The 15,054-nt window shown below is 42.5% G+C and overlaps 1 protein-coding gene across 1 annotated transcript in view; it reads right to left on the bottom strand.

Annotated features, from left to right (window-relative positions):
- The window catches only part of GABBR1 (gamma-aminobutyric acid type B receptor subunit 1), a 333,519-nt gene that overhangs the window by 189,717 nt on the left and 128,748 nt on the right, over positions 1 to 15,054 (bottom strand). Inside the window, 1 exon segment of the mRNA XM_073598155.1 lies at positions 8,696 to 8,716. Within this exon segment, the coding sequence (XP_073454256.1) occupies positions 8,696 to 8,716 (21 nt within the window).

Below are 15,054 nucleotides of genomic sequence, written 5' to 3'. Positions count from 1 at the left end.
CTGAAAATTATTTATGGGTTCCATGAATAAAAATGTTTGAGAAAGGGGGGTCCACAGCAGGGGTCTTCAAACTTTCTAAACAAATGGCCAGTTTACTGTCATCCAGACTTTAGGGGGGCCAGACTGTGGCCATTGGAAGCAGAGAATGTCCCGGCATCAGTGGGAGTAAACAATGCTGACAACTTTGGTGTCAGTGAGAGGAATTGTGCCTAATCATTGGCATCATTTGGTGGGAAGAATCATGCCCCTATCATTGGTGTTAGTGGGAGGAACTGTGCCCCATCATTGGTGTCATTTGGAGGAACTGTCCCCCATTGTCGGGGTCATGGGGAGGAATTGTGCTCCTTCATTGGTGTCAGTGCGGGGGGGAATTACGCCCCAGTGCTGGTGTCAGAAGATAAAATATTGCCCAAAGGGCCGGATAAAAGCAAGCAAAGGGCAGCAGTTTGGAGACCACTGGTCTACAGCATTTTCAAATATATAATTGATGTCCAAGTTGCTTTTTCAACTTTCACCAGCAATAGTATCTATACAGTGTTTTGTTGGAATATTTGATGTAAAGGCTCCAAGTGACGCCTGGATGGATTTTTAATAGCCCGAAGGGACTGATGTTTTATATTTGAGCAGTGACGTGGCGGTCTTTTAAATTTGCTGCTATTGCTACATCCATCTATAATATTACCAACATTACCCAGCATTCAGTTGGTTCATATATGAAAAATGATGGAATTAGTCTCCTACGTCCATTGAAAAATTATTTTCAGTAACAGTAAGCCTCATATTTCTCTTTAACAATCCATTTGGATTGGAGGACTTTGTGATACATCCTAGTTATGGGCATGATAATTATGGGCTTAGGACTTATCTGAGGATGAATTACGTAAGGGTTGAAGCAAGAGTTGTCACATAAATCACATGATATATAAATTGTACAATTTTTTTTGTGTGTGTGTGTTTTGTGTTTTTATGTGATTTGTATTTCTATAGCGATTTTTTAAAACTTTTAAATTTTTAAACAAAATTGTATGTATGTTGGACTCCTGATACTAATATATTAAATATTATCATGGTCCTTTATCCATTGGGTACAAGTACTTAATCTGTTTTATATTATAATTATTATTTTTGTATACATTTATTAAATAAAGGTTTTTATATATATTTTTTTGTTTTAATGAGCTTTTGATACTTTTGTGAAATGCGTTGATTGGCTGATTTAAATTAAGCAAATTTTTTTTTAGGTATAACCTTTGAACTATCTTTCTTTGTATTTTATGTATACCAGTAAACCAGTAGCTCCGAAAAAAGATAAATAAAATAAAATAAAATGGAAAAAATAAAAAAATGCCACTAGGAATCAATAGAAGATTCTGTTAACAAAAAAAAAAAAAAAAAGAAAAAAAAAGCTTTTAGAATAGAAAGTCAGACTAGAACTTTTTCTCTCTAAAGGCAGTCACACACATCAATGTAATTTTTTTTTTTTTTTGATTTTTTTGTAGCTCTTCAATATTGCAGCTAGGGAAATGTGCAAGTCGTATGAGACGGCCCAATGCGATCAATGAAAGCAGAAGCAGACGAGGTGGAAAGTCTCATGGATAGGGCAGCGTTGGCATGATCGTTAAAATACAATCACATAAGCACAATGAATTAAAAGATAAACTATGCGATTGATTTTTGCCCAGTTTTGATTGGGCCGGAGCAGATATCACCGATAAAAAGTGCAGGGACGTGTGGCTTCTCAAATTAATTCCTTTTGCTGTAAATAGCCGATTAAAATTCCCTGCCCAATTGCTTTAAAAGTAATCGAACGCCCAAAATTGAATGCATGTTTGGACAGCATAAATCTTTCCCCAGCCTCCCTCCGCTGGGTGTTGTGCCTTTTCTCTTCATTGACACCCCCCTGCATGCTCCTCTCACTTAGAACTAATAGCTTGTAGCCATAGCAGAGCAGTCAGGTGAGAGAATACAACAGCAAGCATACTTTCTGTTCCATAGAAGCTGTGGTTTTCATACACTGCAATGATGATTGCCAAATAGCCTGACACAGCTGTATGGAAAGAATGGCTCTGTAACAGTGGTCTTCAAACTGTGGCCCTTTGCTTGCCCTTATCCAGTCCTTGGATGAGGCATCATTCCTTCCACTGACACCAATGATGGGGCATCATTCCTTCCACTGACACCAATGATGGGGCATCATTCCTTCAACTGACACCAATGATGGGGCATCATTCCTTCCACTGACACCAATGATGGGGCATCATTCCTTCCACTGACACCAATGATGGGGCACTATTTCTTCAACTGACACCAGTGATGAGTCATTATTCCTTTCACTGACACCAAAGATAGGGCACTATTCCTCCTAATGACTTCAATGATGGGGCACTATTGCTCCTAATGACTTCAATGATGGGACACTATTCCTCCCACTGACACCAATAATGAATCCTCATTCCTTCTACTGATGCCACTAATGGGGCACTATTTCTCCTACTGATACCAATGTTTGAACATTATTCCTTCCACCAACACCAATGATGGGACACTATTCCTGCCATTGACACCAACAATGGGGCACTATTCCTCCCACTGAAACCAATGATGAGACATCATTCCTTCTACTGACAGTGAAGCTAGAGCAGTATCCATTTCACTGAAACCAATGATGGGGCATTATTCCTTCCTCTGACACCAATGATGAGGCATTATTCCTTTCACTGATACCAATGATAGGGCACTATTCCTCCTACTGATACCAATGATGGGACACTATTCCTCCCTCTGACACCAATGATGGGGCACTATTCTTCCCACTGACACCAATAATGAATCATAATTCCTTCCACTGATGCCACTAATGGGGCACTATTTCTCGTACTGATACCAATGTTTGGACATTATTTCTTCCACCAACACCAATGATGGGACACTATTCCTGCCATTGACGCCAATGATGAGGCATCATTTCTTCTACTGACAGTGGTGCTAGAGCATTATCCATTTCACTGACACCAATGATTGGGCACTATTCCTTCCACTGACACCAATGATCGGGCACTATTCCTTCCACTGACACCAATGATTGGGCACTATTCCTTCCACTGACACCAATGATCGGGCACTATTCCTTCCACTGACACAAATGATAAGGGGCATCATTCCTTCTACTGACAGCGATGCTAGAGCAGTATCCGTTTCACTGACACCAATGATGAGGCATCATTTTTCCACTGACACCAATGGAGGGGCACTATTTTTCCCAGTGACACCAACGATGTGGAGCTGTTCCCTCCACTGCTACAAATGATAGAGCTCTATTCCTCCTCCTACTGATCAACACACCCTATGTATTTTTTTTTTTACTCCCACTGATACCAGAACATTCTCTGCTCCTAATGGCCACAGTTTGGCCCCCCTAAAGCAGAAGAGATCATAAACTGGCCCTTTGTTTAGAAAGTTTGTAGACTCCTGATCCATAATATCATGTTGTAAACCTGAGGTTCTGGATGTACACCTAGCTACAGGGGCATAAAGGAATAATTTGCATGGCTCCACCGACTACCCTAAAATGAGGAACTTCTTGTTTTTTCTATCTCTGATGGAAGATGTCCATGCAAATTATGTTTTAAGAAGGCTCTCCTGTGTTTAGCACCATCATAGCAAGTTATACCTGTTCTATCAGTCTTGCTGAAGCTTCTAATAACCCTCATTGGACTCCGCCCACAAGGTTTCGGTGCAGAAGACGTTGCAGGTAGAAGAAGAGGCTAGCAATGGATGGGGTATGCCTCAAGCAGTCAACATTTTCATATTCTGTGTCTACTACTGTATCTAGGCAGAGACTGGAAGTATTACAAGTAGACATTGGCAGCCTGTAATGCAGGGTGCATGGGCACCACCACCACCACCCCCCATCCATGCATGCGGCACCCTAATCTACATGCAGGGCACCGGACGCATGGATTCCAATCAGGGTTTTTTTTTTGAAGCATGTGATTAGAGCTAGAGGCTCTAATTGGCTTCAAAAGAGGGTGAGCTCAGGGCGCAGAGAACTGTGCCCTGAGCACACCCAGTAGTGTGACAATAGCGAATGAATATTCACTATTGTCAGACTGATTCTCCTCCCAGTCAATCAGGAAGCGGGTCTGGCTAAAAGGAGAAATGTTCTAATTGGCCTAGGAGGAGGAGGGAGGAGGAGGATGGAGGAGACGCCCGGAGGGAAGCCCTGCCCATGCCATAGATGGGGTAGCAGGCCCATAACCAACCGACTGGGGGGAGTGTTGCGGTTGACCCGACTGACCTCGGGGGGGGATGTAGCTGTGGGTGCACTGTTTGCTGCCCCTTCCCCCCCACAAAAATTTACCACCAGCCGCTACTGCCAGTAAGGCTAAGCTTAAAGTTCCAGCCAAATGATCTTTGGCTGCTCGGGCATAAAAAAAAGTGTTGGGTTCTACCCTATTTCATACCAGATCCTTCAGCTCTGGTATGAATTTTAGGGATGTACAATACATTTTGGGACTTGGTTTTTATTAAAAGACTTGTCAAAAACTGTATCTTTCTGTTTTATTACACTTTATATTTTTTGTGAATGTTTTTTAACATTCAACTCTCATTGTCTTCAATGGGGTTCAAATTTGGCACCTATTCACCAAACCCACCTAGGACCGATCCCAGGTTCGTTCGGCTCATCACTAATTCCAAGTGTGGCCATGGTATGAAGGAACAAACACTATATATACCGTTTTTTTTTTTCGGCAAGTACGAGTACTGGTACTTTCGGTCAAGCACTTGCCGATACCGCGTACTAATACTTTGCGCTGCGATTTGTGTCAATACAAAAAAGAAATTGTCGCAAACCGTACTGCAAAGAATCACATGTGATTTGAACAGGATTGCAGTGTGATCCCTGTCTGAATCGCATGCGATTTCCAGCACCGTGTGTATAGAAAGGGAAAGGTGCCATCTAGTGGGCAGTTTAAAATAATTTCTGCCCTTACACCCACAGGGTCCTGGAACTTCTTCTCCAGCCCTGTGAGCACCTCCAGCGGCCCTGATTTGCTATCATCAGCAGACCGGGACACCTATGTAGGGGATATTTGAGGGGAAGAGGATTTGTGCTCAGAGGGGAAATTTGAGGGGCAGGGGATTTGTGCTCAGATGGGAGCCAGTAGGATGGGCTGCCAAGCACATGAGGACTGTGACAACCAATCACAGCGGTCACATGATCTGGAATCCGACGTAACCTCTCTGGCGTTACGCTCTCTTAAAGGGTCGGCTCCCATCAGTGGGAAGAGGTTAGGGTGGAGAGATTTGACCATTTCAGGAGGAATTGGAGCACATGGGGGGAAGTGACCCCGTAAATGAGCCCGTGTCACACAGAGTATGTAGAAACAGAGGGGAAGTTTAGACAATGTACAAAAGACAAGACAGCTGGATGAAAATCAGGCTGATCTGTAACATTTGAAGGAAAGAGAAGGCCAGTATCACCTATACCAACCAATCAGATGCAGTGTTCATTTTGTTAGCGCAGGTAACAAAAGGAAAGGATCACAAGAAAAGGTTAAGAGATCCCCAGGATTTTTTTTTAGCATATCAAAAAAATATATTAATATAAAAAGGTATAATTTATTGTACAAATGTTCAAAATCAAACACAGGTTTTAAAATATGAGCTCTGGTTGTGGCTACATGCACTCCCATTTTGGCCCACGACAACACTAATACAGGCAGGTATACTTATGTACAAATCAAATTTTTGCAAAATTGATCTTGCCCCAACGCGTTTTGACCAAATAAGTCCTTCTTCTTCAAGGGGATTGTGTTGTCTCCAACGAATGGAAGACAGAGTTTGAAACCAGAGAATTTAGTAACATCCAAGATCCTTCTTAGAACGTTCTAACCATCTACATGACAGGGCCCAACATAGCTGGCTTACAAGGAACGATGTGTAGGGGTGCTTGAGGAAGACGGAATTAGGCACACCCTAAGAAGATAAGCCACTGATACTCCCCCAGGAATGGAATCCCATACAGGAGACAAGAAAGAATGGGCAAATCATTTGTAAATTGCTTCATTAGATGGTATAGGAAATAACTGGTGGCAACACACAAGTTGATTAGCTGCAAATTGGTGGTCAATTGGGTGAACAAAGGGCTTTTTGAGGACCTGCTGTCCGTGCTTTTCCCATACCATCTAATGTAGCAATTTAGGAATGATTTGCCCGTTCTTTCTTGTCTTCTGTATGGGATTCCATTCCTGGGGGCAGTGGTGGCTGGTGCTCAAAATTTTTGGGGGGCGCAAACAAACTGAAAAATTCTGAAAAATACTGAAACAAAGACATCATATGCAGCCACTGTGCCCATAATATGCAGCCACCTGTGCCCATAATATACAGCTAACTGTGCCCATAATATTCAGCCACCCGTGCCCATAATATGCAGCCAACTTTGCCCATAATATACAGCCACCCGTGCCCATCATATGCAGCCAACTGTGCCCATCATATGCAGCCACCTGTGCCCATAATATGCAGCCAACTGTGCCCATCATATGCAGCCACCTGTGCCCATCATATGCAGCCACCTGTGCCCATCATATGCAGCCACCTGTGCCCATTCTATGCAGCCACTGTGCCCATCATATGCAGACTCTGTGCTCATCATATGCAGACTCTGTGTCCATCATATGCAGCCAACTGTGCCCATAATATGCAACCTCTGTGCTCATCAAATGCAGCCAACTGTGCCCCATCATATGCAGCCAACTGTGCCCATAATATGCAGCCACCTGTGCCCATCATATGCAGCCACCTGTGCCCATGATATGCAGCCAACTGTGCCCATCATATGCAGCCACCTGTGCCCATTATATGCAGCCACCTGTTCACATTATATGCAGACGCTGTGCCCATTATATGCAGACTCTGTGTTCATCATATGCAGCCAACTGTGTCCCATCATATGCAGCCATTCTGCCGATAATATGCAGACTCTGTGCCCCACAAATGCAGCCAACTGTGCTCCATCAATTGCAGCCTTTGTGCCCATAATATGCAGCCACTGTGCCCCCCCACCGTCTGTCTGCCCGGCACTTACCCCACCGTGGTGGCATGTCAGGCAGCTGGTCAGGCAATGAGCTGTGGGATGGTAGCACGGCGATGGATGCTGTGTCCTCTGACTCCTCCGTGCATGTCTTCTTCCTGTATTCCTTGGCGCCAATGGGATCACCTCTGCCTTCAGCCAATCAGGTGCCCGGTATTACATCCAGTCCTCCTGATTGCCTGAGAGGCGGTTCTGTGTTAGCAAAGCAAATATTCATTTGCCTTGCTAACACACCTAGGTGCACTGCAGGCGCAATGGTTTGTGCTTGCAGTGCACCTTTTTTGAAGCCTATTAGAGCCTATGGCTCTAATCAGGTGCTTCAAAAACACCCCCCGCCGCTGTAATTCAGGCACCCGGTGCCCGAAAAGGAGCAGGATGCCTGAATTGGGGGTGTCTACAAGGGCCGTGGATAGATTTATGAATCTATCCATAGTGCACAGAGATGGTGGCTGGAGAGAGGGGGGACAATCCCCTAATGGACACACCGTCACTGCCTGGGGAAGTATCAGTGGCTTATCTTCCTAAGGTGTGCCTATTTCCATCTTCCTCAAGCACCCCTACACATGGTTGGGCCCTGTCATGTGAATGGTTAGAACGTTCTAAGAAGGAACTTAGAAGTTACTAAATTCTCTGGTTCCAAACTCTGTCTTCCATTTGTTGGAGACAACACAATCCCCTTGAAGAAGAAGGACTTATTTGGTCAAAACGCGTTGGCTCACCCTTTAGGGCACCCTTTGGGGCAAGATCAATATTGCAAAAATTTGATTTGTACATAAGTATACCTGCCTATATTATTGTTGTCATGGGCCAAAATGGGAGTGCATGTAGCCACAACGAGAGCTCAACAGTTCCCCCCTAAAGAAGACTAAGACTTATTTGGTCAAAACGCGTTGGGGCACCCTTTGGTACTGGATTAATATTGCAAAAATTTGCTTTGTACATAAGTATACCTGCCTGTATTATTGTTGTCATGGCCGATGGTCCAAAATGGGAGTGCATGTAACCAGAGCTCATATTGTAAAACCTTTGTTTGATTTTAACATTTGTATAATAAATTATACCTTTTTATATTGCTATATTTTTTTGATATACTTTCTTCGCTGCTAAAAGAAAAAAAACCCTGGGGATCTCCTAACCTTTTCTTGCGACCACATTTTTGGGGTGTGCAGCATCTCTAGTTCTATGGGTCCCTTGTTTTTATACAAAATGAAAGGATCTTGTTCCTACAAACCCCGCAAAAACTATTTTGTCTTTAGCCTTTTGCTGGTCATGTCCACAGTGTGCGCCAACCCATGGCGTCCAATCAGAATTGACCCAATTGGCTTCTATGGGCTCTTTGCAATTTATCATTGCTCTTTACATTACATCATCAAATAAGCCATTAGATCCACTTGCAGCAAAAACATAAAAAAAAAATAAAAAACATGGCGAATGACAAGGTGGGAAAGGTATAAGCAATTCATTAAAACAAGACAGGAAGTTCGCAATACAGAAACAGAAAAAAAAAACGGGGCAGTGAGACAGGAGACAGCACAATACAACACACACATGCAGACGGTATGGGGAGGACGCCGCCAGGCGACACATAGGCAGACTTACGTGATGAGTCCGGCCGACGGACTACGAGGAGAGACAGCAGCATGTTAGCGGGAAGAGCAAAGAGAATCCGGTTAGATGGGTGTATTAGTATGGTAGAAGATGAGTATTGTAGTGGTGCGGCTGGAAATGGTAATTTATTACTTTATTCAATAAGCAGCAACGGGATCTCAGCAACCAATCAGAATTCACTTTACTGAAGGCAGAATGGTTTCTGATTCTGATGTGCGTTGCTGCTTGCACTTTTCTTTGATTGAATGAGCCTGTTACCGGCTAAGGACCCATTTACACGTCAGCATTCCATTGCAGTGAATGAATGCGCATGCGGTAAGGCACACGTTAACGCGTTGCGTCAAGGCAGCCTATTCCTTATAAATGGGCTTCTGGTGCACCACAATGCAAGAAAAAAAAACATACACGACCCTTTTTCAAAAATTCAGCGCACCACAACGCATGGTATATGTGAAATGGTGAGCTATGGTGGATTGGGCTTAACTGTACAATGCATTGGGGTGCCTTTCACAATGAATGGCACCATAAGGCACCACACTTAGAGCAGGAACCTTACCATGCATTTTTGCAATGTGCTTTTAGGGCACCTTTCACATCTACACTATATTACCAAAAGTATTGGGACGCCTGCCTTTACACACACATAAACTTTAATGACATCCCAGTCTTAGTCCGTAGGGTTCAATATTGAGTTGGTCACCCTTTGCAGTTATAACAGCTTCAACTCTTCTGGGAAGGCCGTCCACAAGGTTTAGGAGTGTGTCTATGGGAATGTTTTGGGGCGGTTTGGAAGAGTTGTATTTAGCGCTCCCAAAACGCCCCTGCCCATTGCAATAAATGGGCAGCGCTTCCAAAGCACCTTAAAAGCGCTTTCAAAGCGCCGCAAAATGAGAGTTTTAAACCCTTTTTTGGGGTTAAAAGCACCCCGCTAGCAGCCAAAAAGCACTGCTAAAACGAGCGGCGCTTTAGCGCGAACGGCTGGTGCTTTCAGTATGAAATGGATCTAAATCAAAACTTTTTGGAAAGAGTATGGAAGGGTTAAGGCTCCATTCACACTAGTGCAGCCCATGTGTTTCAATGGAAGCCGTTCAAATCTATGCAACCTAAAGTTGCAGCGACTTTAAAAAGTTTCCTGCACTACTTTGATGCGGCTTTCATGTGACCTGAGCGCCATAAACTGCAATTTCTTGCACCTACAGGTAAGCCTTAATTTAGGCTTACCTGTAGGCAAACGTGGTCTGTAAGGGTTTACAACCACTTTAATGTTCTCAATGCAACAGTCAAAGTCAGAAGCCAAAGTCGCACCCATCCAAAGTTGCATAAAAGTCGCACTTTAAAGTTGCAATGGAAATCGCACAACTTTGGAGTTGCACATACTGGAATAGAGCCGAAAACATTTGTCAGTCTTTTTGCCATGTGTGCCGCAGTGGAGACGCCCCTCTTCACTTCCTATCCCATAGACACAACAGGAAGTGAGGGGAATTCTCTCTTAGGTGTCACAGGAACAGGTTTCCCAATTGGAAGATGATCCCCTCTTTTCCTGTTCCGCTGACAACCCAAAATGTTGGATTTCCCATGACCTGCAGTTCAGTGACAGTGGTCACCAGGAGAAATAGAGAGGGTTCTCCGAGCTGAGAAACCCTCCTGTACGGGGCCCAGGCCTCATAAGTTCAACAGGGGAGGGGGCCCAGGGCAGCAGAAGTGGGCGCAATTACTGGGACCAATTATAGCAAAATGCGTGATTCAGCCCATGATTCCAAGTGGCAATCGCTTCACAGTGTGCAATATGAGTTTGGGTGCCATTATCATTGAATGGCACCCCAAATGCGATGTGATTCTGCTGCCACTGCTTCACAACAGAATTGCGTGGAAATCGCAGCGTGATTCTGTGTGTCACATAGGGCCAGCCCACTTACTTCAATGCACATTTGTACCCAAAAAGAAGCCCTTGCTCTTTTTTTGGGTGACAAGCTCCGTGCGAGTTTTAAAGGCACGTTTTGCTGCGATTTCCACGCGATTCTGTTGTGAAACAGTGGCAGCAAAATCACATCGCATTTGGGGTGCCATTCAATGATAATGGCACCCAAACTCATATTGCACACTGTGAAGCGATTGCCACTTGGAATCACTGCCCCCCCCCCCCCCTGTTGAACTTATGAGGCCTGGGCCCCGTACAGGAGGGTAAGTATTAACCCCCTATCAGCGGCCCTGCCCTCTATTCTTCAATTCCCATGTTTCTCAGCTCGGAGAACCCTCTCTATTTCTCCTGGTGACCACTGTCACTGAACTGCAGGTCATGGGAAATCCAACATTTTGGGTTGTCAGCGGAACAGGAAAAGAGGGGATCATCTTCCAATTGGGAAACCCGTTCCTGTGACACCTAAGAGAAAATTCCCCTCACTTCCTGTTGTATTTATGGGATAGGAAGTGAAGAGGGGGGTCTCCACTGCGGCACATATGGCAAAAAGACTGACAAGTGTTTTAGGCCCCATTCAGGTATGTACAACTCCAAAGTTGTGCGATTTCCATTGCAACTTTAAAGTGCGAATTTGGATGGGTGCGACTTTGGCTTCTGACTTTGACTGTTGCATTGATAACCTTAATTTGAGACTTTAATTGCGACTTTTGAGAGTTTACAGTGCAGTTTAATAGCGCTCAAGTCCCATGAAAGCCGCATCAAAGTAGTGCAGGAACCTTTTTAAAGTCGCTGCAGCTTTAAGTTGCATAGACCTGAACGGCTAGTCGCACTAGTGTGAATGGAGCCCTAACCCTTCCATACTCTTTCCAAAAAGTTTTGAATTAGACCCATTTCACACTAACAGCGCCCGCCGTTTGCGCTAAAGCGCCGCTTGTTTTAGCGGTTCTTTTCGGCTGCTAGTGGGGCGCTTTTAACCCCAAAAAAGGTTAAAAACTCCCATTTTGCGGTGCTTTGGAAGCGCTGCATATTCATTACAATGGGCAGGGGCGTTTTGGGAGCGCTAAATACATCGCTTCCAAACCGCCCCAAAGATGCTGCTTGCAGGACTTTTCATAACGCCTCGCAAGCGCATCGCCCCAGTGTGAAAAGTCACACCGAAATTAATGAGAGGCGATTTTCAGGCGCTTAGCAGAGGCTATTTCTAGCACTAAAACTCAAAAAAAAAAAAAATAATGAAATAAAAATTTAAAAAAAGATAAAAAGTGTGAAAGTATTCTTTTAGTTTTCTCCAGCCCAGGTTATTTTTAAACTCTCCTTTGGCTGTCCAGTTTACTGCAACTAAGAGCAGAATATACAAAAAACAGAAATAAGATACATTTTTATCAAAAAGAGATATACAGTATATATACAATGTATTCATTTCTTATTGTCTTGTACTTGCAAAAACAACATTGGAAGGACCAGGATGCAGCAAAACTAAGAATGGTCTGCAGCACCCCCTAGAGGCAGATATCAGGCAATTACTCAGCACAATGAAGTTGGCCATACTCCAGTAGAATTTCACTTGAATATTCATTCGTATGGAAATCCTGAAAAGTTTTTTCCCATCATTGACTCAACTAATTGCAATTGAAAGCCCTTAAACTTTAATCCAGGACTGCTACTTGAATGGAATAACAGATGTAATAAATAGAAAAATATTGTAACGCGTGTATGAAATCTAACAGAAACCACATTCACAGTTATGCCCCGTACACACGGTCGGACATTGATCGGACATTCCGACAACAAAATCCTAGGATTTTTTCCGACGGATGTTGGCTCAAACTTGTCTTGCATACACACGGTCACACAAAGTTGTCGGAAAATCCGATCGTTCTGAACGCGGTGCCGTAAAACACGTACATCGGGACTATAAACGGGGCAGTGGCCAATAGCTTTGTCCGTCGGATTTGTGTACACACGATCGGAATTTCCGACAACGGATTTTGTTGTCGGAAAATTTTATCTCCTGCTCTCCAACTTTGTGTGTCGGAAAATCCGATGGAAAATGTCAGATGGAGCCCACACACGGTCGGAATTTCCGACAACACGCTCTGATCGGACATTTTCCATCGGAAAATCCGACCGTGTGTACGGGGCATTAGAATTTTGTTGGTTCATGAAATTTTTTCTATCTTGCTCCTTAGAATTTTTTTATCACTGTGGTCACTAACCATTAGGAAATGGAACAAACATTCTAAAATATATACACAAAAATATAAATATACACACAGTATACAGTATATAAAAACACGAATATAAAAAGTATTTTTTTTTCTTTATTTGTTTTATATACATATTTGATATGATATGTGATATATATAGATATATATATAGATATATATATATGTATATATAGATATATATATAGATCTATATCTAGATATATATATCTATATATATCTAGATATATATATATATATATATATATATATCTATATATATATATATATGTATCTATCTATCAAAAATATAAATATACACACACACAGTATACAGTATATAAAAAAATTTTTTTTCTTTATTTGTTTTATATACATATTTGATATGATATGTGATATATATAAATATATATATATATATATATATATATATATATATATATATATATATATATATATATAGATATAGATATATAGATATATAGATAGATCTATATATATATATATAGATCTATCTATCTATCTATCTATCTATCTATCTATCTATCTATCTACTGTACACACACACATTTTTTTTATATATTATATTTTATTATTATACAGGATTTATATAGCATGTTTAAATTAGATGAATATGTTTTTTTTTTCCATAAAACTATTTTTACTCAAAGAAAAATATTTTTTTTTTTCAACCACTTCAGCCCCGGAAGATTTTCCCCCTTAATGACCAGGCCATTTTTTGCGATACGGCACTGCGCCATTTTAACTGACAATTGCGCGTTCGTGCGACGCTGTACACAAACAAAATTGACGTCCTTATTTCCCCACAAATAGAGCTTTCTTTTGGTGGTATTTGATCACCTCTGCGGTTTTTATTTTTTACGCTATAAACAAGAAAAGAGCGACAATTTTGAAAAAATATATATATATTTGTAACTTTTTGCTATAATAAATATCCCCCCAAAAAATATATATACAAAAAACGAATTTCTTCATCAGTTTAGGCCAATAAGTATTCTTCTACATATTTTTGGCAAAAAGAAAAACTGTAATAAGCGTATATTGATTGGTTTGCGCAAAAGTTATAGTGCCTACAAAATAGGGGATAGATAAATTTATGGCATTTTTATTTTTTTTACTTTTTTTTTTTTTTACTAGTAATGGCGTTGATCTGTGATTTTTAGCGGGACTGCGACATTGCGGCGGACAGATTGGACACTTTTCACATTTTTTTGGGACCACCGACATTTATACAGCGATCAGAGCTATAAAAATGCACTGATTACTGTGTAAATGTCACTGGCAGGGAATGGGTTAACACTAGGGGGCGATCAAGGGGTTAAATGTGTTTGCTCAGCGTGTGTTCTAACTGTGGGGGGGATGGGACTGTCTAGAGAGGAGGAGACCGTTCGCTGTTCCTAGTTACTACTACAATGTGTTTCTCCTCTCCTGGCAGAACAGGGATTTGTGTGTTACACAGATCCCCGTTCTGGCTCTCTTGCCCGCGATCGCCGATGACTGGCGGACATCGCAGCTTCCGGCCACGCGGCATCGGGTTCCCCACCGCGCAGCAGCTCTTAACGGAGCCGATGTACAGGTACGGCGATTCGCGGGAATGAGACGACCTGCCGCCCTATAATGATGGCGGCTGGTCGGCAAGTGGTTAAACACTGATTACACTGATTGGATAAAATATCCAATGGTTGCCTCTGCACACATATCAGAGATAAAAAATGGGCGGAGTGTGCAGCAAAGACTGTATGTAGTACATATAATCCGAAAGAGAGCGCGGCACTCACGGGTCCTGAAAGGTGAACGCACAGTGAATATTTTATTTCAGTGTTTCGATGAGGCACAAGCTGGTCCTCCTCACTCAGGTTCTGCGGAAGACAAGCTTGTTCCTTGTCAAAACGTCAAAATAATCTCTTCACTGTGCGTCTACCTTTCAAGACCTAAGAGTGCCGCGCTCTCTTTTGAAATATATATACACTTTATTACCAAAAGTATTGGGACGCCTGCCTTTACACACACATGAACTTTAATGGCATCCCAGTCTTAGTCCGTAGGGTTCAATATTGAGTTGGCTCCGCCCTTTGCAGCTATAACAGCTTCAACTCTTCTGGGAAGGCTGTCCACAAGGTTTAGGAGGGTGTCTATGGGAATGTTTGACCATTCTTCCAGAAGAGCATTTGTGAGGTCGGGCACTGATGTTGGATGAGAAGGCCTGG

This window comes from Aquarana catesbeiana, linkage group LG09, assembly GCF_042186555.1.
Source record: "Aquarana catesbeiana isolate 2022-GZ linkage group LG09, ASM4218655v1, whole genome shotgun sequence".
Classification (NCBI taxonomy): domain Eukaryota; kingdom Metazoa; phylum Chordata; class Amphibia; order Anura; family Ranidae; genus Aquarana; species Aquarana catesbeiana.
The sequence above is the reverse complement of the archived record's forward strand: the minus strand, read 5'-3'. Positions and strand labels throughout refer to the sequence as shown.